Here is a 25,498-nt window from a genome sequence, read left to right on the forward strand (position 1 = left end):
CACATTTTACAGCATTGCGTTCTGTGTACAACAAAGGAACAGACTGTGATTATTTGCATCAACTTGACAGTGCATCCTATTGTAAAGCAGCATCTGTGAGGCAATGGTTTGTGGACTAACATTCCTGGAATGGACTGGCTTTCGCAGAGTTAAGACATGAACCCATCGGAGCGCATTTGCGAAGAGGTAAAACGACTTTTTTCCAGATTCCAGTGTCCAGCATCACTACCTGGAAGTTGGATGAATGGCAGTCTGACTTAGCAGCACTGCAGAGTGGGTTTACAATGTATTCCCATGCATCAAGAACAGGCTCAACTGTGCGACATCACCCCTACTTGAGGTATGGTGCACCTGTTAACAGGTCACAGTCCATATCCCAAACATTTGCATCAAGTGAGTTGTAGTAACACACCAGTCAGTGAATGTGAAGACGAAGGCTGTGCTGATTGTATTGTTCTTATATGCCCACTTTTCCAAGTGAATTGAATTGAAATTAAGCACTACCTTTTCGTTTCAGTTCTTGGGGAAGAATGGGCTGCCATTTCTCCTCAGACGTTGACACTTAATTGAAAATTTTTTCAGCAGAATTCAAGCCATGGTAAAGATAATGGGTAGACACACTCCATATTAACGTCTACTAATAGGTGCCTGAATGCTTTTGATCAGATAATGTACTTTCACTTCTTAAATTATTTCACATCTTTGGCATCACTATTTCTTTCAATGCCTCGATTTTATCACTCCTACTTCTTTTCATAACTCGGTAAAATTTCTGGTGGAACTCACTAACTCCAGATGATCTCTTGACTGAGGGGCTGATGAACAACCTGTTTACTCCCACATCTTCCAACAATATGTATTCAGCATAGGCAGCAGAGACAGGAATGTGTGTGATATTGTACTAAATATCTTAATGAAAATTGGTGTAACTTTTAGACCGTGAGATTGTTGTGTTAGTTGTTGTTGTTCCCCCCCGCCCCCCCTTCTCCTTACAGGTACAGCCACAATTTAGTTACCTTACTGGAGAAAAACAGCTATTGTAGCATCATTGATTGCAGGTGATAAAGGGATGGTTAAGAACAATATGAATCAATTTTCCCTCGGCAAGTGCGGCAAGAAACATATTACCGATTAAGTAGACAGCGGAAGTGTGAAATCCATCTCTGGATCTGAAAATGTGGAGCAGGAGTTGACACACTTAAGAAACATTTGTTTTGAGCAGTGTTATGAGGAGCAAGAAAGTCTGGTTGTGGTTCAGCAGCCGTCTTTTAAAGTTGCTAGAAAACCACAGAGATTCTTGGCAGTCAGGAACAAAGTTGAAGCCTAGAATATGAACAGAAGCTGAATGATTTGCTGGAGACAGTGTGAGAAATATTAATTCTATTTCAGAATTATCTGTATAATCACTCGTTCATTGTGCTGGCACTAAAATGCGTATTGGCAAAGTGCAAGTTGAAATACTGACTTCTGTATACCATAACTCTTTCCTGCAAGGAAGATGCTCCTGTTTACTGTGAGCACATCAACTTTTAAAACTTTTTAAAATGACACTGAGATAGAATGATTCTGAAATTGCAAATAATCTTTAGTAGCTCACTAACTGATGGAGTTGAACTGATAACTGTCGCAACTATACAGATCATATGACAAGCATTAGCCCATTCTAGCAGTGGTGTATCATAGGTCACTGGACTAAAAAGCATGACAAGTGATAGTAAGAAAACACAGCGTGCTTCACTTCTCTGTGAAGGTCACCTGATAACTAGACACCATGTTGCTGATGTTGATCAGTTGTAGAATTATGGAGGGAGAGTATGTTTCATGCTTGCATGTTACAACAGCCTTGGGTATCTAAGATCTCTGTAGCTTTCAGCATATGTGTGGGTCAAGTTACATGTTGAACACCAGAGGTGCCCTTGGCTGTGCGTGCCCTATTTGCCTGTGGGCTCATTCCTTTCACTTTTGTTATCTTTCACATCTTTTTCCGATATTTGTTTTGCACTTTGGTGTCTATTTTTCACTTGCATTGACCTCCCTCTGTGTGTTTAAAAAGGAATTACTTCTTATATGGTTGTTACAATGATGCACTATGTGGCGTTCAGAACTAAAACTTCCTTCTTCACTGAGGTAACAGCGACAGATTGGGGAAGGTTAAAAAGAAAGAGCAGGTCATTCAGGCCTCATGCTCGATAGGAAATGGTCTTGATCCTCCCATGTGTCATACCTGGCAGTCCGCTGTATGCGGTTCCTCTATGTTCTATGTGTCCTCAATGGTACTTCCTGGGGTGCTGATCGAACCACCCTCCTCTGCGCATCACACTTACGCCGTATCAACACTATCCACCATTGTAGTATCTGTTTGGCCAAGGGTGCCTTTTACACTAGCTCGGTAGAGTCTGTATGCTGAAGCTGCTGTACTACCACTGGCGTACTGCTGTGACTTTCTCCTAAGCAGGTATGCATGCCGTTTGTCTGCCATACATGGGCACTCATCCTATGCCACCTTCTTTGATGATTCCCATGATTGCTAGTATGGGGCATGTCCCTCTTCTCTGTTACCTCCTGGCGTCCACTTTCAGTACTTGATACGGCAGCTTAACTTCACGCTACCTGCAACTTTCCAGGTGGGTGGGAACTGTTCACCACCTTGTCTTTGTGAAGCAACCCATGTTAACCCTGGCCTTCATTTGCTTCCTAAGCACACGTCTCCAGCCTCGATCTATTGCCTTCAGTTTCACAGCCTTCACAAGGAACTTAGCAATAGTACCTTTGTATACACTGATGGCTCTTGGACAGACTGTGGTGTCGGGTGTGCATTCGTCATTGGCATCCATGTCTTTTGGTATCGGCTTCCGTCACACTGCTCAGTATTTACAGCCAAGGTCTTTGCCCTGTATCAGGCCACAGAGTATATCTGGTGACACAGCCTTTTCAATTGTGTCCTCTGCTCGGACTCACTCAGTGCCCTTCAAAGTCTGTGTGCTGTACACTGCCCATCCCTTAGTGCAGCGGGTCCAGGAAAACTGTCACTTGCTCACTATTGGTGGAGCCAGTGTGATGTTTGTGGGTTCGTGGTCATGTCAGTCTTACAGGAAAAGAGGCTGCTGCCAAGGCTGCAGTCCTCGTACCACAGCCCTTGAGTTCCTATATTCCTTCAGATGATCTCTGTGTTGCCTTCTGTCAGGAGGTGGTGCCCCTCTGCCATTGCCAGTGGTCCTCCCTTCAATGGAGTAAGCTCCGGCTTATTAAGCCTCTCCCTGCAGCTTGGATGACCACCTCTCGGCACTCCCACCAGGAGGAGGTAATTTTAACTAGGCTGTGTATTGGGCGCTGCCTTTTTAGCCATCGTCATTTGATAAGTGGTGCTACCCCACCAATTTGTACACATTGTGCCCAGGTTTTAGCTGTCCACCACTTCCTGATGGAATGCCCATTTTTTAGCTGTTTACATTCCATCTTGGGTTTGACGTCTGAGTTATCGGCCATTTTAGCAAATGACACGTGGGCTGTTGACCGCGTTTTACTTTTTATCCATCAAAGCAATATGGCAAAGGCCATTTAAGTTTTAGTTTTGGACCTCCATTCCTGTATGGTGTCTTTTCTAGCCCTTTTTCCATGTGCCTGTTTTTACCCATCTTCTGTTATGTGAATTGGATCTGAAGATAGACGTTTTTTAACTCATCTCGATCTTAGTGTTCTATAGTTTTGACTTGGGTGCGTATGACCCCAGTTGCGCCCTAAAGCAAAACAAAACAAAACCATCCACAACCAATAAGTTAAATGCCTCAGTCCTCCACATCATCTTCTCCGGGCATTAAACTGTATTTGGCACCAAGGGATTTACCCCTCTCAATGGAGGGACTGTATTGTGGTTCCTCTCTAAGTCCATTATCGATTTGTTGTCCCTTGATAGTTACTGGCCGATCAGTCTACCAGTGTCCCCTGTAAGTTATTTGAATGGATTGTGGCTCATCAGCTCTGTTGGGTCCCCTAATCTTGGGACCTTTTGTACCCTTACTACTGCAGGCTTCCGAAGGGACAGTCTCTGATAGACCATCTGCTTTGGTTGGAAACTGCAGCTCAGCAGGTCTTTCCTCACTATTGCCATCTCATCGCAGTTTTTTTTTTTTTTTTTAAAGGCCTAAGGCAGGAGCCATCGCATCTTACTTACAATCCATGAGTGGGATCTTCAGGGGCCCCTCCCAATTTTTATTTACCATTTCCTGTCACACTGGTTGTTCTCAGTTCAGTTTGGCAGTTCCTCAGTTCTCTGCAGACCCAGGAGGGTGGTGATCCACAGGGTTCCGTATTAAGTGTCCTCTTCCTCGTTATTAACAGACTTGTGGTCTCCGTTGATCCATTGGTCACACCTACTCTGTATGTGAATGATTTCTCTATCTTGGCTAGTTCCCACCCAGTTGCCTCTGCCAAGTGACAACTCCCGTGAACTCCTGTGCCATCTGGTGCACTTTCGTGTGGACACTCAAACATTTTTAAATTCTCTCCCCCTTGTATCTTGGGTGGCATATTTCTGATACAATCCTCCAGTCCACATCGATCTGGAGCTTTACACCAGACTCCCAGCACCTGACCATGATCTGCTAGTTCCATCCCTTGGGTCTTTTTTTTACAAGTAGATTACTTGGTTGCCCCATAACTGCCTTCTGAAGATTGGTTGTTTCTGGAAACTGGGTATCCTTCACTTTTTTGCCCGCACCTCTTGGGATGTGCATCAATAGATTTTCCTCCATTTTTATCAGGCATTAGGTCTGTCCCGTCTCATCTTTGGTTGTCAAGTTTATGGCCCAGTTGCCCCTTCGACATTGCCCCTCTTGGACCCAGTTCTCCAGCATGGTATTCATATGGCCATTAGTACCTCTTGCTTTCTTATTCTATCTGTATCTGCTGTTATCCTGCTCACCCCTCCTGTTCTATTCATTCGTCAGCTTCAGGACATCGCCCGTCTGCTGCTTCATTTCGACTGAGTTTAATGGCTGGGCTCTGCCTCACTTCTTGCTGCTGGGATTTTCTGTCTTCCCTCTTTGTCCTTTTTCCTACATTCTCTACTGAACACTACCTCCCCCCTTCTCCCCGGTCAGTTTCTCGCCCCCGGATTCCCCCCCTCTTCCGTACATATTGTCTGGTCATTTGGGTTGCCTTTTCTTGTCATTTCTTTCCCTGGTGTTACCTCTGTTGTGTCAAGATTGTTGTATGCTGTGGAGATTGGAATTGGTAGATGACAGTGCTGGGTGTCCCTACATGTTTGGTGGCTCTGGGGTGCTCTTTACTCTGGTCCCTCCCTCGTCCTCCTGTTTTTTATTCTTCTTTTGAACCACCAGGTAGTCAACAAGATCGTAAAAAGTACCTGAGCTTTGCTGGAATTAAATCCGCTGTACCAATTTAATGGCTTTCCCGCAGGTGACGAGGCAGAAATTGTAGTGGGAAATCTTAGTGTACATGTTAGTATAGAGACATGAATGTCAAAACGTACTTAGAGCAAATGGCTTGGCAAGCAGAAGTAAGGTAGATGAAATACGGCGTAGCATGTAAAAGGAGCGGAGTTCAAGAAACAGTATCAGAGGAAAAGAAGAAACAAAATCCTACTAAATGGGCTTCAAACTGTGAAAGAAGAATGCACAAGTTTGAAGAGTGATTTGGAGAAGCAGCCGAGATGATTTGTGGAAGATCTGGTAATAGGAACAGATAAGAGGAGACATTGGTGGAATTTTAAAGTTAAAGAAGCAGTTTTAAAGAAAACGCCATTTAGAGTATGCTTTCAACAAAGGACATCAGAGGTGAGAGAATAATATAAAGTGAGGAAGAGGGTGGCACAATAAGAGGTGATAGAGGGAAAGATAAAGTGGATGGAAGAATGTGTCATGACGTGGGCAGGGTAGTAAAGGAAATAAGAAAATACTATATGGAATGATCAGAAATAGGGGAAGAAGAAAAGCAGAGAGTGTAAAAATCATTGATAAAGATGAGATTGAGGTAGAGGAGGAGGACCTCAAAAGGCTATGGAGAACATATTTTAATTTGCTGAATTTGGGTGGAAGAGTACAGGAATTACAGGTATTTAGGGTTAAAGCACATAAAAGTTAAGGTGGAATGGGAAAAAGAACTAATGAGGACAGAAGTTGAAAAGGCATTGAAGAATATGAAATGAGGAAAAGCATTGGGGTTGGATAAACTGTGGAAATTTATTTTTATTTATTATGTTATTCATTTATTTATTTTGTGTTCCAGTGATCCATGTTATGCATACATCACAGGATATGGGATGTGGAACTTGTTCATGTTTGTTGTGGTTACAGTCTGTGCTATTATCTAAATGGTACTACTCAGGATCAGAGTAGAAGAGATGGTGACAGAGGCTTTATAGAGTTATGAGAGCTGTGTGAAAGAAAATGAAGACTGAAATAGACTGAGAGAAAGGAATAATGGTAGCCTTTTGAGATGTAGCGAGTTGGGATTTATCCATCTATTTGTTTTTTTGTTCCTAAGAATAACCAATTTTTTGAACTTTTTTGTGCTATATATTAATGCAGATGCATGTTTAATACGTGGTATGTATAGGAATATGTTGAATTGTTGTCCATGTAAAATGTCATGTAAATTGCTAGCTCAGTTGTTTATATTTTTGTTCAAGAATATAGTCATGCAAAGTTTTTTATTAAAAGCATTAGTAATTGAAAGATACATATAATTAACATTAGTGATGTCATGCAATGAGAGAAACATTGTGAGCCATTAAGCAACAGAAGTAGTATTGTTACCACTGATCCAAAAGCAGACACTCCCAACGTCAAGAGAACATACTTGGAATTACCTAAAAGTAATTAACTTATGAAATAATTGACTCAAAAGATCAGAACCTCCAGATTTCAATCACCTATTTTGCTTTAATGACTGCAAGATTCGGAACTTTGACAGTAGGATCTTACTGCTGCATTTTTCCCTAAATCTGACAATACAACTCTCTAATTCAGTCAATAATTAAGATTTTGATTAATCTAGAATCATGAAGTATTTACTTAAAGATGGATGCCATAGTTGTAAATAGGGGATTTCAGAAACCAAGTAATAACTGTATTCAGTATACTGCTGTGAATTGCTAACCTGGAACATTTTACGTAAACCAAACAATAGTTAAGTCTTAAGAATATGTGCAAAATAGTAAAATCAAACCTTACAGAATTTCAAAGTATTATGTAATCTCAGAATTTAAAATGTGCTCGTATGCCTGTGTATTTATAGTGACCCCTGTCTCAGAGTCTGCACTCCCTGACCAGCCAGCATACAGACAAAAACTTTTATGTCAGATTGTGTAAGTGTCTGAACCCACATAGCGTTAAACATCTTTGTCGGCTTGAATAAGAAAGTCCTTGTCTGATCAGTATACGACTAACATCTGCCAGATTGCATTAGACTGGTACACTTGTAACGTCTATATGTCAGTTCACATTATAGTTTGTGATTAGCAATCATACATAAAACATAAACGTGTTGGTTTGTGTGAAAGTTTGCATATTGCTAGCCCAGTGTCGGTTAAGGTGAAATTCTTCACCTTAAAATAACATGCACAATAAATAGTCTGTTATAAAGAATATGAAACTTTATAATAACTTTGTGTCTGGAAATCTCTGAACTAGTAAATATTAACCTTAAAAGTCCTAATTATCTGCAAACTGAACACTGGGCACTGACACAATCATAATTATACAATGTAGGCTCTCATAGCCAGAGTTGTCTCAAGTTAAAACTTCTGGGCTGAGTGGCCATTGTCAATGTACAAAATTGCTTTCTGATGTTTTGGCTCCGATGAGATGAGCATTTTAACAAAGACATCACATTATCATGCACACATGTATAGAAAAGCTATAGAGATTCATAAATGCAGTCACACAGTCAGCATTACATGGCATATTGTGGTACCCTCTGTGCACTATATAAAAGCTAGAGCCCCTCAAACCTTAATGGCAGTAGCCTTTTTTTACCTCAGAAGATGTCTCCCGCAATTGGAGATGAAACATCAAGAAGCAGTTTTATACTGACCATGGCTTCTCAGTGCAGAAGTTCTAACTGAACAACCATAATTCAGTTATTTTTTCCGCACCGTGAATGTTAACCAAATCCATGGTGTGCGTAGTAGTTGGATGATTCTACTTCCTTATGGGATCACAAAGGTGATGTGCATCTATTTACCAGAATGGGCCACCAGGTGTTATACTGTGCAAATAAATTGGGATGAAACACTTTCAAAACTCATTGTGTGTCCAGTTTACATCATTTGAATCTATCCTATCTGACAAAATTCTCAGTATGTTATTTTAATTTGACAAGATAGATGGATTCTTCAGAACTATAGGGGCTTCATCCTTTAGTGCCACTATGCGAAAATCTGATAAGAATCTGGAGAGCAATGTAAAAGCAACTGGGAGAGAAACAGTATGGCTCCAGACTGGAGAGTTAAACAGTAGACTAGATCTCATACTTCGGTGAGATAGCTGCAAAAACATGGCTGTGAGTATGGGATAAATCTACTGATCATCATCCTGGATTTAGAAAAAGTGTGACACTGTATCTGGAAGTGATCTGTACTACTATTCAAAGTGTTGATAATTGATATACGTAGTGACACAAATGGTGAGAGATAATGGAGGTAAGATGACACCAGTGTTGTTTGCTGATGAGTTTATGGTATGGGAGAATGAAGAGGAATTTTGGGAGTGTCTGGGAGAATGAGGATGAAGTTCAGGAGCAATTAGTTGGAAAGGAGTTGTATAAGAATATGATCTAAAATTTAATGCAAATAAGTGTGAGCTGTTGGTCACAATAACAAAAAGTGTAGATCTATACTAAACATAGCACTGGGTGGGGAGCAGCTGAAAATGATGAAATTTAGAGTATCTGATGAGCATAATACAGGAAAAGGGAAGAAATGTTAAAGGAATAAGTTAATGTGCAAAGCAAGCTGAGAGCTTTATGTGAAGTGTGAGAGGAAGGTATGGAACTTTAAACAAGTAAATAGGTGGTATACCAGATGTGTTTATACAATTTGTCCTAAATTCTGCTACAACGTGGGACATGAAGGAAAGAGAACAACTTGGTGTGAGCTAGTGAGATTTAAATCCTGGAGAAGTCAGGTAGGTGTAACAAAAAAGGGAAAAAATGAGAAATGAATGGGTTAGGGAGGTAACACAAGAGTACCCACAACAAGAGATGATTTGTGGAAAAAAGATTAACATGGTATGGGCATTTAATCAGAGTGGTGAAGATGCATGGGAGACGCACAAGTTAGAGATGGGAGGCAGAAAATCCAGGAGAAGAGAAAGGGGCAATTGGCTAGAAGGAAAGAAGGAAAGCACCTGGAAGAGTAGCGACAGGGGATTCAGTGGCAGGAAATTGTACATTGCTACTTCTTTGTTGTAGAAATTTCACGGCAATTCATTTCCCTTGCTCATGAGTTATATTCAGCTCGTATGTGTCATGGAATGCACATTTAATTCATATTTATTTCCTGTTGGAGCAACTCACTCTTAACTCCTGCTGATTTTAGAAAGTTAATGTAGAACAATGCAGGAACTTAACTACTTCACCATGCATACAAGAGCTGTGGATTGTGGCAACCTGATTTCTTGTGTAACTTGGAACGGTTCTGCTTACTGTACAATCAGATAAACAATATGTATCTGGATTTGACACTTCCTGACATATCAGAATTGAGTGCCGCATTGATGCTCAAAATGGGAATTCTCCAACTGTCTTTTCAGAATCTAAACCATTTTAGTCCATTCTCAGTTGGATATCGGTCGTGTCAGCTGTTTAATTTCATAAACATTTTTAATTAAAATGTCTTAGAAACTTTTATTGATATGTACAGTGTTGTAATGATATCAATATGATGACTGTCTTTGTCACAGGATGGAGATACCAAACTGTTCTTCAGAGTCCTCTAGTACCGAAGTAGCATCTCTTGTCAAGAAGGCAATTGACCTCGCAGAATCTGATCATAATTCATCAGAATTTCTGGATGGTTCTGATGAGGATATAGAAACAGATAATGTGGAGGTAAGTGTTTTTTTTCCAGGTCCTTTTTGTCAGTGATTGTTTAACAACAAGCAGTCAGTGAAAGGAAAAAGAAAACATTTGGTTGTTCTGTAGTGTGTGTGTGTGTGTGTGTGTGTGTGTGTGTGTGTGTGTGTGCAGGGGGGGTTACCATGCATACAAGAGCAGTGGATTATAAAAACCTGATTACTTATGTAACTTGAAACAGAATTGCTTACTGTACAACAAGATAAACAATGTGTATTTGGATTTGAAACTTCCTGACAGATCAAAATTAAGTGTTGCACCAATAGTCATAATGGGGAATTCTCCAACTATCTTTTAAGAATCTAAACCATTTTAGTCCATTCTCAGCAGGATATCGCATGGCGCAAATGCGCATTGGGCGATGGGTGCATGTGTGTTGTGGTGAGGAGATGTCATCTCCAGTGACAAAATAGAAAGCATTTCTTGCATGTTTTTTTAACTATATACTCCAGTTCTATCAGCTCACTCTCGTACCTTAAAAATAAATGCCATTGCCTCAAGACAAAGATTCTGGTTGGCTATCTATGCATTACTTTGTATTTGGAAACAATTTTTGGCCATTCTTGAGTAACTCCTGTGATTTCATTCTGTAGAATTAGTGGTTAGTCAACAAGCAGTGTCACCATAAGACAATACACTGTGTTGGTGAAATGTTAGAAAAATCCCTTGAAACATTAGCTCATTTCCTCTCTCTCTCTCTCTCTCTCTCTCTCTCTCTCTCTCTCTCTCTCTCTGTGTGTGTGTGTGTGTGTGTGTGTGTGTGTGTGTGTGTGTGTGTGTGTGTGTGTGTGTTTTTTTTTTTTAAATTAGTTTGATAAGAAATGTGCAGTTTGTGGACAAACCTGTAACTCAAATCACTTAAAATAAGGATTTCTAGCCTATTGTCTGTCTTAATGATGATATCCTCTTGGGTAAAACATTATGGAGATAAGTTCCCCATTCAGATTCGAGAGAGTTGTTGCAACATATATGCAATCTAGTGTGATCCTGATGTGGGTATATAAGCACTGATATCTAAGCAAGGGACTGATGTGGCATTCACACATTGCTGACATGTGTACAGTAAATCCGGAAACATTAACTTTGGTCATACAATGAAGGCTTTCATGACCGTATGTTTCAGCTGCTGAGAATTCTTCTGGGTTGTATGGTCTTGGTCTATGGAACTCTTCTATCCCTGATGTTTCATTCAAAGCTACGTTGGACATCTTCAGAGGTGCTCCTGATTGTGCTGAGTCTTGCCGACTGGGAAAAATAGAAAAATATTCAGTGTATGTGCAAAAGATCTTTCAAGACACGTTGCTTTTTGCGTGGTTTTGGTTCTCAAAGTGTCGGGAAGTTCTACGCTGGGTTATAAAATCTTTACCCTTCAGATGATTGATAAGTTTTATTTCATCCTGGAAAAAGTGTATTTTAACCAAGAAATGTAAGATTTTTTTTCTTGTCCATGTATACATCCTGATTAGTCAATATTATACCCTCGCATACTGTTTTCTTTCAATTTTTGTCATACTTACTTTTTATGTATTACTGGTATTCATAGAGTATCGTCACTTGCCTTTGCTATTGATGTTACAGCCAAATGATATAAAACTTGCAAATGATCATGAAAATCCTGTGAAACATGTTGGTCATCAAAGGAATACAGTGAATCCACGATGGCAACTAACAGGCAATCATATAACACCAGATCAGGTGTCTGATATTGAGAAAGAACTGGACTTCTATGAGAAGATTGCACTTGTCTTTTTACTTTATGATAATGAAGACCTCGCTCTTCAGAGAATAAAAGTAAGTGATTTGTACTTTGAATTATTGTTATTTGTAAAGTGCAACCTACCTAATTGTAAATTTTGTGGGAATATTTAACTCATTCTTGTTACCTGTCACTTCTTTCCTGTGCTAAACCTAAATATTAAATGTTGAAAGTTGTGATTTATGGTGAATGCAGATTGCCAGTCAGTTTCTGATTTTTGTTTTATTATCACAAATTATTTATACCCAACAACAAGATAGGTCATTGCCAACAGAAGCAAGTTTGTCATTTTAGTTTCCAGTAAGGCGTTTTCTGGGTACTGGTATCAAGCCACAACGCTTCTCTTCTGCCAGTCTGTCATGTGCTGACTGACTGTGAAGCAGGAACACCTTTCCTAGAATGTGATTGTTTCTGTGACTGATACAACTACCTTAATATTCATTGTAGATATTTATTTGCAAATCAAATTACCTTATGTCCATTTTTTTTACTTAATCTGATGATTGTGTAAACACAATTGTCCTCCTGGTGATACTGAAATTTTACAGTTGTAGAGGTTTTGAATACTGTAATAGATCCAGATAAAACTTAAAGGGAGAAGAGCTTCCTCATCTACTTTCTAGACAAGGGATGTCCATGGAATGGATCAGAGTAATTTGAATATTCATTTCTTTATAACTTTTTGTTGCAGAATGATCTGATAGATAGGGTGAGCAGCAGTTGGTGAATGTTTGCTGGTGAAGCTGTAGTGTACAGGAAAGTACAGTCTTCAGGTGACTGATACAGGAGTGAAGGATAACTTAGAAATAATTTGGTGTGATGAATGGCAGATTGTTCTGAATGTAGAAAAAACAGGAGTTAACACAGTGGGGAAAAAAATCCTGTAATGTTTGAACATCGTATTAGTGGTATTTTGGTTGAAGCATTCACTTCTATTAAATATCTGGACATAATGTTACAAAGCGATATGAAATTGAACAAGCACATACGGACAATAATAGGGTAGGAAGATTTTTCTGTTTAGAAAAAGTGACAAAAAGCAGATTTCAGAGTACCTGTTGGCTCAACACAAAAGTTCTGTCTCAAGTACAGATAGTGTTGAGGATCAGTGGACAAAGTTCAAAACCGTCGTACATAATGCGTTAGATGAGTAGGTGCCAAGCAAGATCGTAAGAGATGCAAAAGAGCCACCGTGGTACAACAACCGAGTTAGAAAACTGCTGCGGAAGCAAAGGGAACTTCACAGCAAACATAAACATAGCCAAAGCCTTGCAGACAAACAAAAATTACGTGAAGCGAAATGTAGTGTGAGGAGGGCTATGTGAGAGGCGTTCAATGAATTCGAAAGTAAAGTTCTATGTACTGACTTGGCAGAAAATCCTAAGAAATTTTGGTCTTATGTCAAAGTGGTAGGTGGGTCAAAACAAAATGTCCAGACACTCTGTGACCAAAATGGTACTGAAACAGAGGATGACAGACTAAAGGCCGAAATACTAAATGTCTTTTTCCAAAGTTGTTTCACAGAGGAAGATTGCACTGTAGTTCCTTCTCGAGATTGTCGCACAGATGACAAAATGGTAGATATCGAAATAGACGACAGAGGGATAGAGAAACAATTAAAATCGCTCAAAAGGGGAAAGGCCTCTGGACCTGATGGGATACCAGTTCAATTTTACACAGAGTACGCGAAGGAACTTGCCCCCCTTCTTGCAGCGGTGTACCGTAGGTCTCTAGAAGAGCGTAGCGTTCCAAAGGATTGTAAAAGGGCACAGGTCATCCCCGTTTTCAAGAAGGGACGTCGAGCAGATGTGCAGAACTATAGACCTATATCTCTAACGTCGATCAGTTGTAGAATTTTGGAACACGTATTGTGTTCGAGTATAATGACTTTTCTGGAGACAAGAAATCTACTCTGTAGGAATCGGCATGGGTTTCGAAAAAGACGGTCATGTGAAACCCAGCTCGCGCTATTCGTCCACGAGACTCAGAGGGCCATAGACACGGGTTCACAGGTAGATGCCGTGTTTCTTGGCTTCCGCAAGGCGTTCGATACAGTTCCCCACAGTCGTTTAATGAACAAAGTAAGAGCATATGGACTATCAGACCAATTGTGTGATTGGATTGAGGAGTTCCTAGATAACAGGACGCAGCATGTCATTCTCAATGGAGAGAAGTCTTCCAAAGTAAGAGTGATTTCAGGTGTGCCGCAGGGGAGTGTCATAGGACCGTTGCTATTCACAATATACATAAATGACCTTGTGGATGACATCGGAAGTTCACTGAGGCTTTTTGCGGATGATGCTGTGGTGTATCGAGAGGTTGTAACAATGGAAAATTGTACTGAAATGCAGGAGGATCTGCAACGAATTGCTGCATGGTGTAGGGAATGGCAATTGAATCTCAATGTAGACAAGTGTAATGTGCTGCGAATACACAGAAAGATAGATCCTTTATCATTTAGCTACAAAATAGCAGGTCAGCAACTGGAAGCAGTTAATACCATAAATTATCTGGGAGTACGCATTAGGAGTGATTTAAAATGGAATGATCATATAATGTTGATCGTCGGTAAAGCAGATGCCAGACTGAGATTCATTGGAAGAATCCTAAGGAAATGCAATCCGAAAACAAAGGAAGTAGGTTACAGTACGCTTGTTCGCCCACTGCTTGAATACTGCTCAGCAGTGTGGGATCCGTACCAGATAGGGTTGATAGAAGATATAGAGAAGTTCCAACGGAGAGCAGTGCGCTTCGTTACAGGATCATTTAGTAATCGCGAAAGCGTTACGGAGATGATAGATAAACTCCAGGGGAAGACTCGGCAGGAGAGACGCTCAGTAGCTCGGTACGGGCTTTTGTTGAAGTTTCGAGAACATACCTTCATCGAAGAGTCAAGCAGTATATTGCTCCCTCCTACGTATATCTCGCGAAGAGACCATGAGGATAAAATCAGAGAGATTAGAGCCCACACAGAGGCATACCGACAATCCTTCTTTCCACGAACAATACGAGACTGGAATAGAAGGGAGAACCGATAGAGGTACTCAGGGTACCCTCCGCCACACACCGTCAGGTGGCTTGCGGAGTATGGATGTAGATGTAGATGTAAACTTTGCTTTATTGTGACAGTTTTTGGAAACTAGCTTATCTACAAAGGAGACCATGTATAGAACACTCGTGCAACCCATTGTTGAGCATCGCTAGAGCATCTGGGATTCCCACCAGGTCGGATTAAAGGTTGGCATTGGAGTGGTTCAGAAGGGTGCTGCCAGATTCGTCAGCGAAATGTGCTAAATACAGATACTTCGTGAACTCGAAGGGGATTCGCTGGGGGAAAGACAATGTTCTTTTCACTGTTGACAAAGCTTAGAGAACAGGCATTTACAGCTGGCTGCAGAATGATTCTACTGCCACAAGTATACAATTTGTGTAAGGACTGGAAAGGCAAGGTGAGTGAAAGTAGGGCTCATTTCGAGGCATATAGACATGTTTTCCCAGACTTCATTTGCGTATGGAATGGAAATGAAACAATTAGTAGTAGTACATGGTAGCCTCAACAACATACAATATGGTGGCTTGCAGAGTATGTTTGTACAAAGGGGAACCCACTCCCCCCCTGCCAAAAAAAGGAATTGTTTTTTAAAGGCTATATATTTTCAAGAACTATCTTATACCATTCAAAATGCTCACCATTACATGTAATGCAGGGTGATTCAAAAAGAATACCACAACTTTAGGAATTTAAAACTCTGCAACGGCAAAAGGCAGAGCTAAGCACTATCTGTTGGCGAATTAAGGGAGCTATAAAGTTTCATTTAGTTGTACATTTGTTCGCTTGAGGCGCTGTTGACTAGGCGTCAGCGTCAGTTGATGCTAAGATGGCAACCGCTCAACAGAAAGCTTTTTGTGTTATTGAGTGCGGCAGAAGTGAATCGACGACAGTTGTTCAGCGTGCATTTGGAACGAAGTATGGTGTTAAACCTCCTGATAGGTGGTGTATTAAACGTTGGTATAAACAGTTTACAGAGAATGGGTGTTTGTGCAAAGGGAAAAGTTCTGGACGGCCGAGAACGAGTGATGAAAATGTAGCACGCATCCAGCAAGCATTTGTTCGCAGCCCAGGAAAATCGACTCGCAGAGCTAGCAGAGAGCTGCAAATTCCACAATCAACTGTATGGAGATTCCATTTCAGCAGGATGGAGCGCCACCACATTGGCACTTATCTGTCCGTAACTACCTGAACGTCAACTACCCGAGGTGATGGATCGGCCGCCAGGCAGCCCATGACAGAGCACTTCATCACTGGCCTCCAGAAGCCCTGATCTTACCCCCTGCGATTTTCACTTATGGGGGTATGTTAAGGATATGGTGTTTCGGCCACCTCTCCCAGCCACCATTGATGATTTGAAACGAGAAATAACAGCAGCTATCCAAACTGTTACGCCTGATATGCTACAGAGAGTGTGGAACGAGTTGGAGTATCGGGTTGATATTGCTCGAGTGTCTGAGGGGGCCATATTGAACATCTCTGAACTTGTTTTTGAGTGAAAAAAACTTTTTAAATACTCTTTGTAATGGTGTGTAACAGAAGGTTATATTATGTTTCTTTCATTAAATACACATTTTTAAAGATGTGGTATTCTTTTTGAATCACCCTGTACATTTGTCCCACTGGTGCTTTCACTGTTCGAAACATTTTTTGCAGTCATCTTAACATTTTGCCGTCTGCAGGTCTTGTACAAATTTATTCGCTTGGCGTTGGCAGTGCCAATTCGGATTACTTGGCTTGTTGCTGGCATTCTTGACATTATCAGGAAATTATAAATTGTTAAGTTTTACTAATCTCATCGTTACTTCTCATAAGTTCACAACCCTGTTCCCGTACATTCATGAAATTTCAAAGATATACATACGTAAATAAATATAATTTTTTTTGTTTCATATATTTGTTTATTTGCATTGTCTTTGGTATTTAGTATTTCTCTTTTATCTGATATGCAGCAAAACAGTCTCCAAGTTGTAACGCAACTCTACAAGACTTGCACATTAAGCTCATTGTTCTCCCGTTTTTGATTTGGAACATACATGGCAGTTTCTTCATTTTCATTTATTTGTTTCAGAAATAAGTATTAGTTGGTGTTATTGGTGACCAGAAAGTCTGTCATCTGGATTGTGATGAGATGTATGTGATGTAGTGGCAACCTGCAAGTTTTGCTCAGAAGCAGGTACATGGTTGTTCATCCATGAACCACACACGTTCAGTAAAAAATCGTGAAACCGGAGACTCTTGTGTTATATATTGAAATATTGACATGTACGGAATGCATTAAATAATGCACAATTACAGAGGTACATGCAAACCTTTTTTGACCATTTATAGTTTTTCTGTATATAGGGTAATTAATCAAATATTGGTCTGCCCGATCCATTCCTTTCGTGTATTTGTTGTAGTCTAATACACTTTCAGGTTTTTTTAAATTGTGTATTTGGTTTTTCTACATTTTCTTTGAGTGTCAGTCAAAGTGGCATTGTGTATTGTACAGATCATTTGTATCATTTTAGTTTTCAAAGCTCTCCGTACCTGTCAGAGTACTTCACCTTTCCATTGATGACAAGCTTCAAACAAACTGACTTTTGTGCACTTTACTTTTTCCGGAAATTCTCTATTTTGCCGTATTTTTCCACAAACTTGAATTTTCTTATCAAGTAACTTCTCTGCAAGTTCTGCACTGTTACAATAATTATTCATTTAGAGGTGATGCCACTTTGCATAAGATGATGTCAATAGTTTCATCACTGTTTTTACTAAAGGCAGAATGAGGAAATGCATCTGAATGAGTATGCCATATTTCGTAATTTTCGACAGATTGTAAACTTAAAATTTAACCATCCATGCCACCGTATCATTCCTTCATCAGTTGAGATGTTTCGACTTGATTAAAAGTTTCTTTACACTTTTTGGAAAAATAATCAATCCAAATTGCAGTTTGAAAAGCCAGTCGGCATTATCCAGTTTATTGTTGTTATCCAAAAATGCAAAAATGGTCATATTTGTCTGAATGGGTTGCAGGACATCGTTTTGCGAAATATCGATGTGTCTATCAATGGATTCATTGACCAAGAATCATTGGGTTTTGCTTTTTTTACAACTCCCATAAGAATAGCAAGCCCAAACCGTTTTCTAAGTTCGTGTCCCATAACGTCGACAAATTTGACATTTTTTTTTATCCAGTTTCCTCCTGTTGCAATTTTTACTGTAGCATTTGTTGGTTTCATTGCCAATATATTCAAATATATTGTTCCCAATATATAATTCTACAATATTCTCGATGCTTTGTGTATCTTTGGGAAATATGTTTGGACACATGAGATCCTTCAGATTTATTATTGGTCCTTGGTAAATCAAAGTCTGATCACTGTGCACTGTCTTCTTTGTCTGATTCATCGGAATCAGTTCGCAACTGTAACGTTTGCCGAATTCTTCTTGGACGTATTTCACTATTTTCCGAAGATTCTGCTTTTTTTTTTTTTAAAAAAATATGTAATGTCCAGTGTATTCTTCCCAATTGGCCAAGTCATCTGGAACGTCAGACAAGACATCTACGTATTCATTGTAAATAATTGTATCGTCTCTTTCGTCTGTCATGATGAAAGGGCACAAGTACTTTTAAAAACAAAAAACTTGTTCAGGTGTGTAAATTATGGTTACCTAAACAAAACACCAACAGAATGCAAAAGATACTAAAATGCTGTCACCGGCCACTGCGCGATACTACGCACATGACACCACTGTGTCTCTGGCCGTTGGCACACTATTTTGTGCACAACACCACTATGGTGTCGCCGGACGACATAGTGTTAACAAAGGGCCGACAGCTCCTCCCTAATGTTTTTCTTGACTTAGTCGGTGTCCTTTCATGCCCCTTTTCATGTCTGAAAATAAGAAAAGTTTCACAGAGCCATGTCAGGTGAGTAAAGTGCATGGGGCAATGGAACTATGCCATTTTTAGTAAAAAACTATCTAACAGAGATTGCGGTATATGCAGGTGTGTTGTTGTTGTGGAAGAACCAGTCTCCTGTCTGACACAAATCGGATCTTTTTTCATGAACACTGTTGCACAGTCTTCCTAAAACTTCTAAATAAAAGGTTTAAGCACAAGCTCTCAAAGTTTTTTCAGTATTTTCGTTGATACAGGTAGGTAATGGATGTCCGAAACTAGGTTTGTTATCAATCGACGTGTCACCATTTTTAAATCGAGCAAATCACTTGTGTACTTGAGTTTTTCCCATAGTATCATTTTGGTATGCTGTTTTCAGAATTAAGTTTCAGCAGCATTTTTACTGAGTAGAAACAAAATTTCACAGCTGCACATTGTTCACTTAAACTTGCCATCATAAAAAATGAAATAAGAACAAAACAGTTCTAGCAAAAACGATCTCTGCAGATGAGCAGAACAAGCCAGGTCGACACCACTTGCGGCACTGAACTGGCAATGAGTTGTGCTATATGTGCCTAGCAGCAGAAATGCGTACAACACAAGCTCAGCCCGTGGCATTGTTGTTCTGCTTTTTTAAATTCTTTTAATATCTTCTTATAAGTGTAAAAGTAATAAACTCTAGTAGTTATGTTTTCCTCCTGTTTAAATGTTTCCCATGTTTTGCCGTCTCTACACTTAATTTTTTTTTTCTTATTTGTGTCATCGTCATCATCACATCATCATGTTTCCAGTCTCAGGCTGGATATGTTTGGAACATAATCCTTGCCAGTCCTCCCCTCTTTCTCTCTTTCTTTTTTCCCCCATGCAACATACTCTTCCACACCTTTTAGCCATATACCCTTTGGTCTTCTTCTTGGTAGTTTCCTTCGCATCTCTGTTTCATGTATCTTCTTGAAAATTCCTTGTTTTCCATTCCCTTTAAGTGCCCATAGCATGTTACTATCCTGTTCTGCAAGGGCTTCTCATTCACTATTTTCCTTATTGTCTCATTCCTCATCCTCTCTTTCTTCATTACTCCTATCTTGCTTTCGAGGAACTTCATTTCACATGCCAGAAACCTGCTTACTTCTATTTTTCTCATTACCTGTGTTTCAGAGGCATCTCTGTTTTCCCAGATCATCTCGTCGTCCACGAGCACCATTGCTTTCATCTTGTCTTCTCCAGTTTTTCTGCCAACTTTGCCGTTATTTCATACAAGACCACAGTGAAGAGGAAATGTGACAATGCACTGCCGTGTTTCACTTCAATTGTTTGCTGGAACCAATCTATCTTTTCATATCCCACTTAGACACAACTCAGATTTCCACAGTACCCTGCTTGTTATCTCTCTTTTCCACTTTTCTCTTTCCTAGTGCTTCTCAGACCTTTCTTCTACAGACTATCAGATGCCTTTCCTACATTGTAAAGGCCATTTCAAGGTCCCCAAATTCATAGCGATACTCCACGAGCTGCCTGCTCCACGAGCTGCCTCACTGCAAATGTGAAGTCAATAGTTGACGTCCCATGACTGAAGCCATACTGCTCTTATCTGAATTTGTTCTCTACACTTTTTCAACTTCTGTCCTCGAGGTTCTTTTTGTATACTTTTGCACAGTGTGGTAGCAGTGTGACTTCCTTGTAGGTTCTACAATCCTTCCATTCTTGAATACTTTTTCTAACAACACCTATCCCATCAAACGCAGGGCTACCTGTGAAACCAGTCATGTGATCTACAAGCTAAGCTGCAACCACTGTGCTGCCTTTTATGTAGGCATGACAACCAACAAGTTGTCTGTCTGTATGAACGGCCACCGACAAACTGTGGCCAAAAAACCAGTGGACCACCCTGTAGCTGAACATGCTGCCAAACATGATACCCCTCATCTCAATGACTGCTTCACAGCCTGTGCCATATGAATCCTTCCCACCAACACCAGCTTTTCTGAATTGCGCAAGTGGGAACTTTCCCTGCAGTACATCCTATGTTCCCATAACCCTCCTGGCCTCAACCTTCGTTAGTCACTGTCCTCACCCATCCAGCCCTCTCCCTGTTCCCATTCCAGCACTACACAGCAGTCACTTCCCTCCCTGTTGCTCCTGCACCACCTACTTCAGGAACAACACCCCCCTCCCCAACCTCCGGGGATGTCCGACCCCACTTCAAAGCCGGAGAAGCGTTCAAATTCTTTTGCTGCTCTTACTAGGAAGGAGTCCCTTGGGTCACTCCCTTCCCAGGTTTCTGCTAGTGGGAAAGAGCTCTGTGACTGCGGGTCAGGTGAAGATTCTGGCATCCGCTGAGGATCTAGATCTTGTCGGACCCTCAGACAAAATGGATATGGACTGCTCAGGCAAAAAGTCGGTGGCAGCAGGTGACCCTGAGATGTAAACTGCCTCATGTCGTGTTTCATACCTTCCCAGTCTCACGATGATGTCATCCTCAAGTGGAATTGTGGCAGTTTTTTCCACTATATGGCTGAGCTACGGCATCTGTTAACACTTTCGCTGTGGCATCGGTGCAGGCGCGCAACTCTCCAGTGCGGCCGGGCAACGTGAGAGTGTGGGCCGGTAACGCTCTGAAACGGCAGGCACCGCTCGGAGCCGACGCTCCAAAGCACACCTGAGCTACAGTCTGACGTTAAGACCTTGTAAGATCTGTAAAATCATGTTCTATACTGACTTAATGATGACACCTTAGATGCATTACTTGAAATAAGCTTAGACTGTATTGTGGTCATGTTTTAAAGTCTGTTTGCTGTTTGACACCAATAGGGGTCACAGGTGTCATTCAAATGTTCGTGATTTGTTGATAATGTAACAAAAAATACAATTCAAACAAGCAACAAATCCACTGCATTCAGGAAAAATTTGGATTCCAAAATGCAAATTCTTGAGAAGGAAAAAAAGGAAAAAGGAAACTGGATTCATTTTAAATTATATTTACTTCAAATCCGCGTTTTTAAGATTGACTCTGATAGAGGTCGTCAATTTAGTAGCATGTTTGCTCCTGGTATGAGAAAATTAGCAATCTACATTTATCATAGACGCCCAGGGGAGGCCCGGACGTGTAGAAATTAGTAAGTGAAACACACCCTACGTTGAGCATGTACATCTTAATGCCATATTTACTACGTTTGCTTTTTATGTATTGTGTAAATGACAATCTTCCCCTCCAAAAACTCATTGACTCATCTATTGATAAATCTCGTGTTAAAATAATCCAATATAGGTCGTATCTTATACAAACGATCGTCTGGTTTCGGGTTTCCTGGAAGTGGATTTTTTGCAAAATGCAGAGAGCGTAATATGATCAATTACCGGTCTCTGCTTATACTCATTGGTACTCCTCTATTCTCAAACAGCGGTTCTTTCTTCTAGTAGTTTTGTAATCGCGGATATTTAACGTTACCCATATGTAACGAAACACCCAGAAAAGTTAGTAATTCGCCTATACTTAGAGGGTTCCATTTACAGATCGTAGATACCTCTTTTGTATTTTCGCTCAGCAATATGTTAAGTGCATTATCGTTCGTTTCGTCAACTACAAGTTGCAACAATTCATCTGTTACCAATAATCTCAAGAAATCCGTAGGAGAATTGCTAGCAGGATGAATCTGCAAACCTTCTTCCTTCGTAAATGGATGATACTGCGTATTATGTGGCTCTTTATGCCAGGACTCACCTGGATTATCTCCGTGTGACAGGTCGGGCTCTTTTTCGTCGTAGATTTCCACACAATCGCCGTGATCCGTATATCATCAGATTTGAAACGGTCACGAAACAGATTCGAAAGCTGTGCTTCCACGCTATCATCACTCTGCAATTTCTTTTGCTGCCCTGAAATGACAAACTCCGTGGTATGCCTCGTCCTCACTACACAGAAAATCACTGTCGTCTAGTACACTAAGTAACTGTTCCTCTGTCAATTTAACACTTTTTATGCTCCTTTTCACATTGGAAGGTCCAGGTATCGGTTCATTAGCCGCCATCATGAACAATATACATTCGATAACTGACCACACAAAACAAAAGTTTACACGCTTAGGTGCTAGCTTAGACACTGCAACTAGACTGAGTAATCCGACAGTGAGCGCGGACGCCGCACTGGCTCTTGGCTTGTTGTGACGCTAATAAGCGTCAGCCGCAGCGAAAGTGTTAAGCTTTACACCTGCTTTCTGCATTGCCCTGCAGGAAACTTGGTTCCCGGCAATGCAGACACCTGTCCTCTGTGGCTATAAGGGATACTACAGGAACCATAGCGACTGTAATAGAGTGTCAGGTGGAGTTTGTGTTTATGTCCTAAACTCAGTCTGTAGTGAACCTGTGCCCCTTCCAACCCCTCTTGAAGCTGTGGCTGTCAGAATAAGAACAACGCAGGAAATAACTGTCTGCAATGTATATCTGGGCAGGTGTCTGTGGGCTTGACACCAGGGCAGTGACAGGAAGATGGGGAAGTGTACCATACCCCAACAGATGTTCCCGGTGTTGATGTAAACGGCGTATTATCTACCGATCGTATCGTATCGCTCAATGTATTAACTGCACTGATGGATCAACTCCCTAAACCTTTGCTACTTTTGGGAGATTTTCATGCTCATCTATCCACTGGAGAGTACATGACGACCTGTGTGGTAGTGACCACTTCCCCACCTTCTTGTCACTGCCCTGGTGTCAAGCCCACAGACACCTGTCCAGATGGGTCTTAAACAAAGCAGACTGGGAACCTGTCACCTCTGCTGTCACCATTGAATCTCCCCCACATGGGAACATCGATGTGATACTTGAGCAGGTGACTACAACAATTGTTTCTGTGGCAGAAAACACGATCCCTCACTCTTTGGGGTGCCCCCGGCGAAAGACCGTCCCTTGGTGGTCGCCAGAAATCGCTGAAGCTATTAAGGAGCATCAGTAAGCTCTACAGCGGCATAAGCGGCACCCTTCCCTGGAGCACTTTATAGCTTTTAAACGGCTCCGTGCTCACGTTCGCCAACTTATCAAACGACGGAAGTAGGAGTGTTGGGTGAGATATGTCCCAAGCATTGGGTGCCATACATCACCTTCCCAAGTCTGGCCAAAGATCAAACGTGTTTTCATGTACCAGACCCCAACAGATGTTCCCGGTGTTGATGTAAATGGCGTATTATCTACCGACACAAACGCGATTGCCGGGCACTTTGCCGGGCGCTTTGCTGGAGCCTCTGCATCGGAGAATTACCCCCCAGCCATTTTCACTCTCAAACGGTGGCTGGAAGGGAAAGTCCTCTCGTTCACTATGCGCCACCGTGAATCCTGTAACGCCCCATTTGCAGAGTGGGTGCTCCTCAGTGACCTTGCACATTGCCCTGACATGGCTCCTGGACCAGTTTGGATCCACAGTCATAAGATTAAACATCTCTCATCTGACTACAAGCGACATCTCCTCACCATCTTCAACCAGATCTGGTGTGGTGGTATCTCTCCATCGCAATGGCAGGAGAGCACCGTTATTCCGGTGCTCAAACTCGTTAAAAACCTACTTGATGTGGGTCGCTGTTGGCCCGTCAGCCTCACCAACGTTCTTTGTAAGGTGCTGGAACATATGGTGTGTCGGCAGTTGGGTTGGGTCCTGGAGTAAAGTGGCCTACTGGCTCCATGTCAGTGCGGCTTCCACCAGGGTTGCTCTACCACTGATAATCTTGTGTCCCTAGAGTCTGCCATCTGAACAGCCTTTTCCAGACACCAACACCTGATTGCCGCCTTTTTTTATTTACGAAAAGCATACAACATGACCTGGCGACATCATATCCTTGCCACATAATACGAGTGGGGTCTTGAGGCCCACACCCGATTTTTATCCAGAATTTCCTATTGCTTCATACTTTCTATGTCCAAGTTGGTGCCTCCCATAGTTCCCCCCCCATATCCAGGAGAATGGGGTCCCACAGGGCTCTGTATTGAGTGTATCTCTGTTTTTAGTGGCCATTAATGGTCTAGCAACAGCTGTAGGGCTGTTTGTCTCACCTTCTCTGTATGCAGATGACTTCTGCATTTTGTATTGCTCCACCAGTACCGGTGTTGCTGAGCAGCACCTACAGGGACCGATCCACAAGGCGCAATAATGGGCTCTAGCCCACAGTTTCCAGTTTTCGGCCACAAAGTCATGTGTTATGTACTTCTGTTGGTGCCATACCATTCATCTGGAACCAGAACTTTACCTTAATGATAATCCAATCACTGTAGTGGAGACATATCAATTCTTAGGACTGGTTTTTGATGCTCGGTTGACTTGGCTTCCTCGCCTTTGTCAGCTTAAGCGGAAGTGCTGGCAGCACCTCAATACCTTCTGCTGCCTGAGTAACACAAAGAGCAACACCAGCTGGGATGCAGATCGCTCTACACTGCTGCAGCTCTACAGAGCCCTTGTTCAATCCCACCTTGACTATGGGAGTCTGGTTTATGGTTCAGTGGTGCCATCAGCGTTGCGTTAACTCGACCCAGTGTACCAATGTGGCGTTCGCCTAGCGACAGTAGCTTTTAGGAAGAGTCCGGTGACCAGCGCCCTTCTGGAAGCTGGAGTGCCTCCATTGATGGTTAGGCATGCACAACTACTGTTGGCCAATTACGTAGCACACGTTCATAGTCCTCCTGCACATCCGAATCACCGTCTCCTTTTCCCTCCCACAGCAGTTCGTCT

The 25,498-nt window shown here is 41.4% G+C and overlaps 1 protein-coding gene across 3 annotated transcripts in view; it reads left to right on the top strand.

The window, feature by feature from the left end:
* Window positions 1–25,498, top strand: part of LOC124799289 (caspase-8) — a 130,098-nt gene that overhangs the window by 23,637 nt on the left and 80,963 nt on the right. For all 3 annotated transcript variants that reach the window (XM_047262873.1, XM_047262887.1, XM_047262880.1), the window contains exons 3-4: window positions 9,924–10,071; window positions 11,674–11,886. In XM_047262873.1, the coding sequence (XP_047118829.1) occupies window positions 9,924–10,071; window positions 11,674–11,886 (361 nt within the window). The remainder of the gene's footprint in view (window positions 1–9,923; window positions 10,072–11,673; window positions 11,887–25,498) is intronic.

This window comes from Schistocerca piceifrons, chromosome 1 (genome assembly GCF_021461385.2).
Source record: "Schistocerca piceifrons isolate TAMUIC-IGC-003096 chromosome 1, iqSchPice1.1, whole genome shotgun sequence".
Lineage (NCBI taxonomy): Eukaryota > Metazoa > Arthropoda > Insecta > Orthoptera > Acrididae > Schistocerca > Schistocerca piceifrons.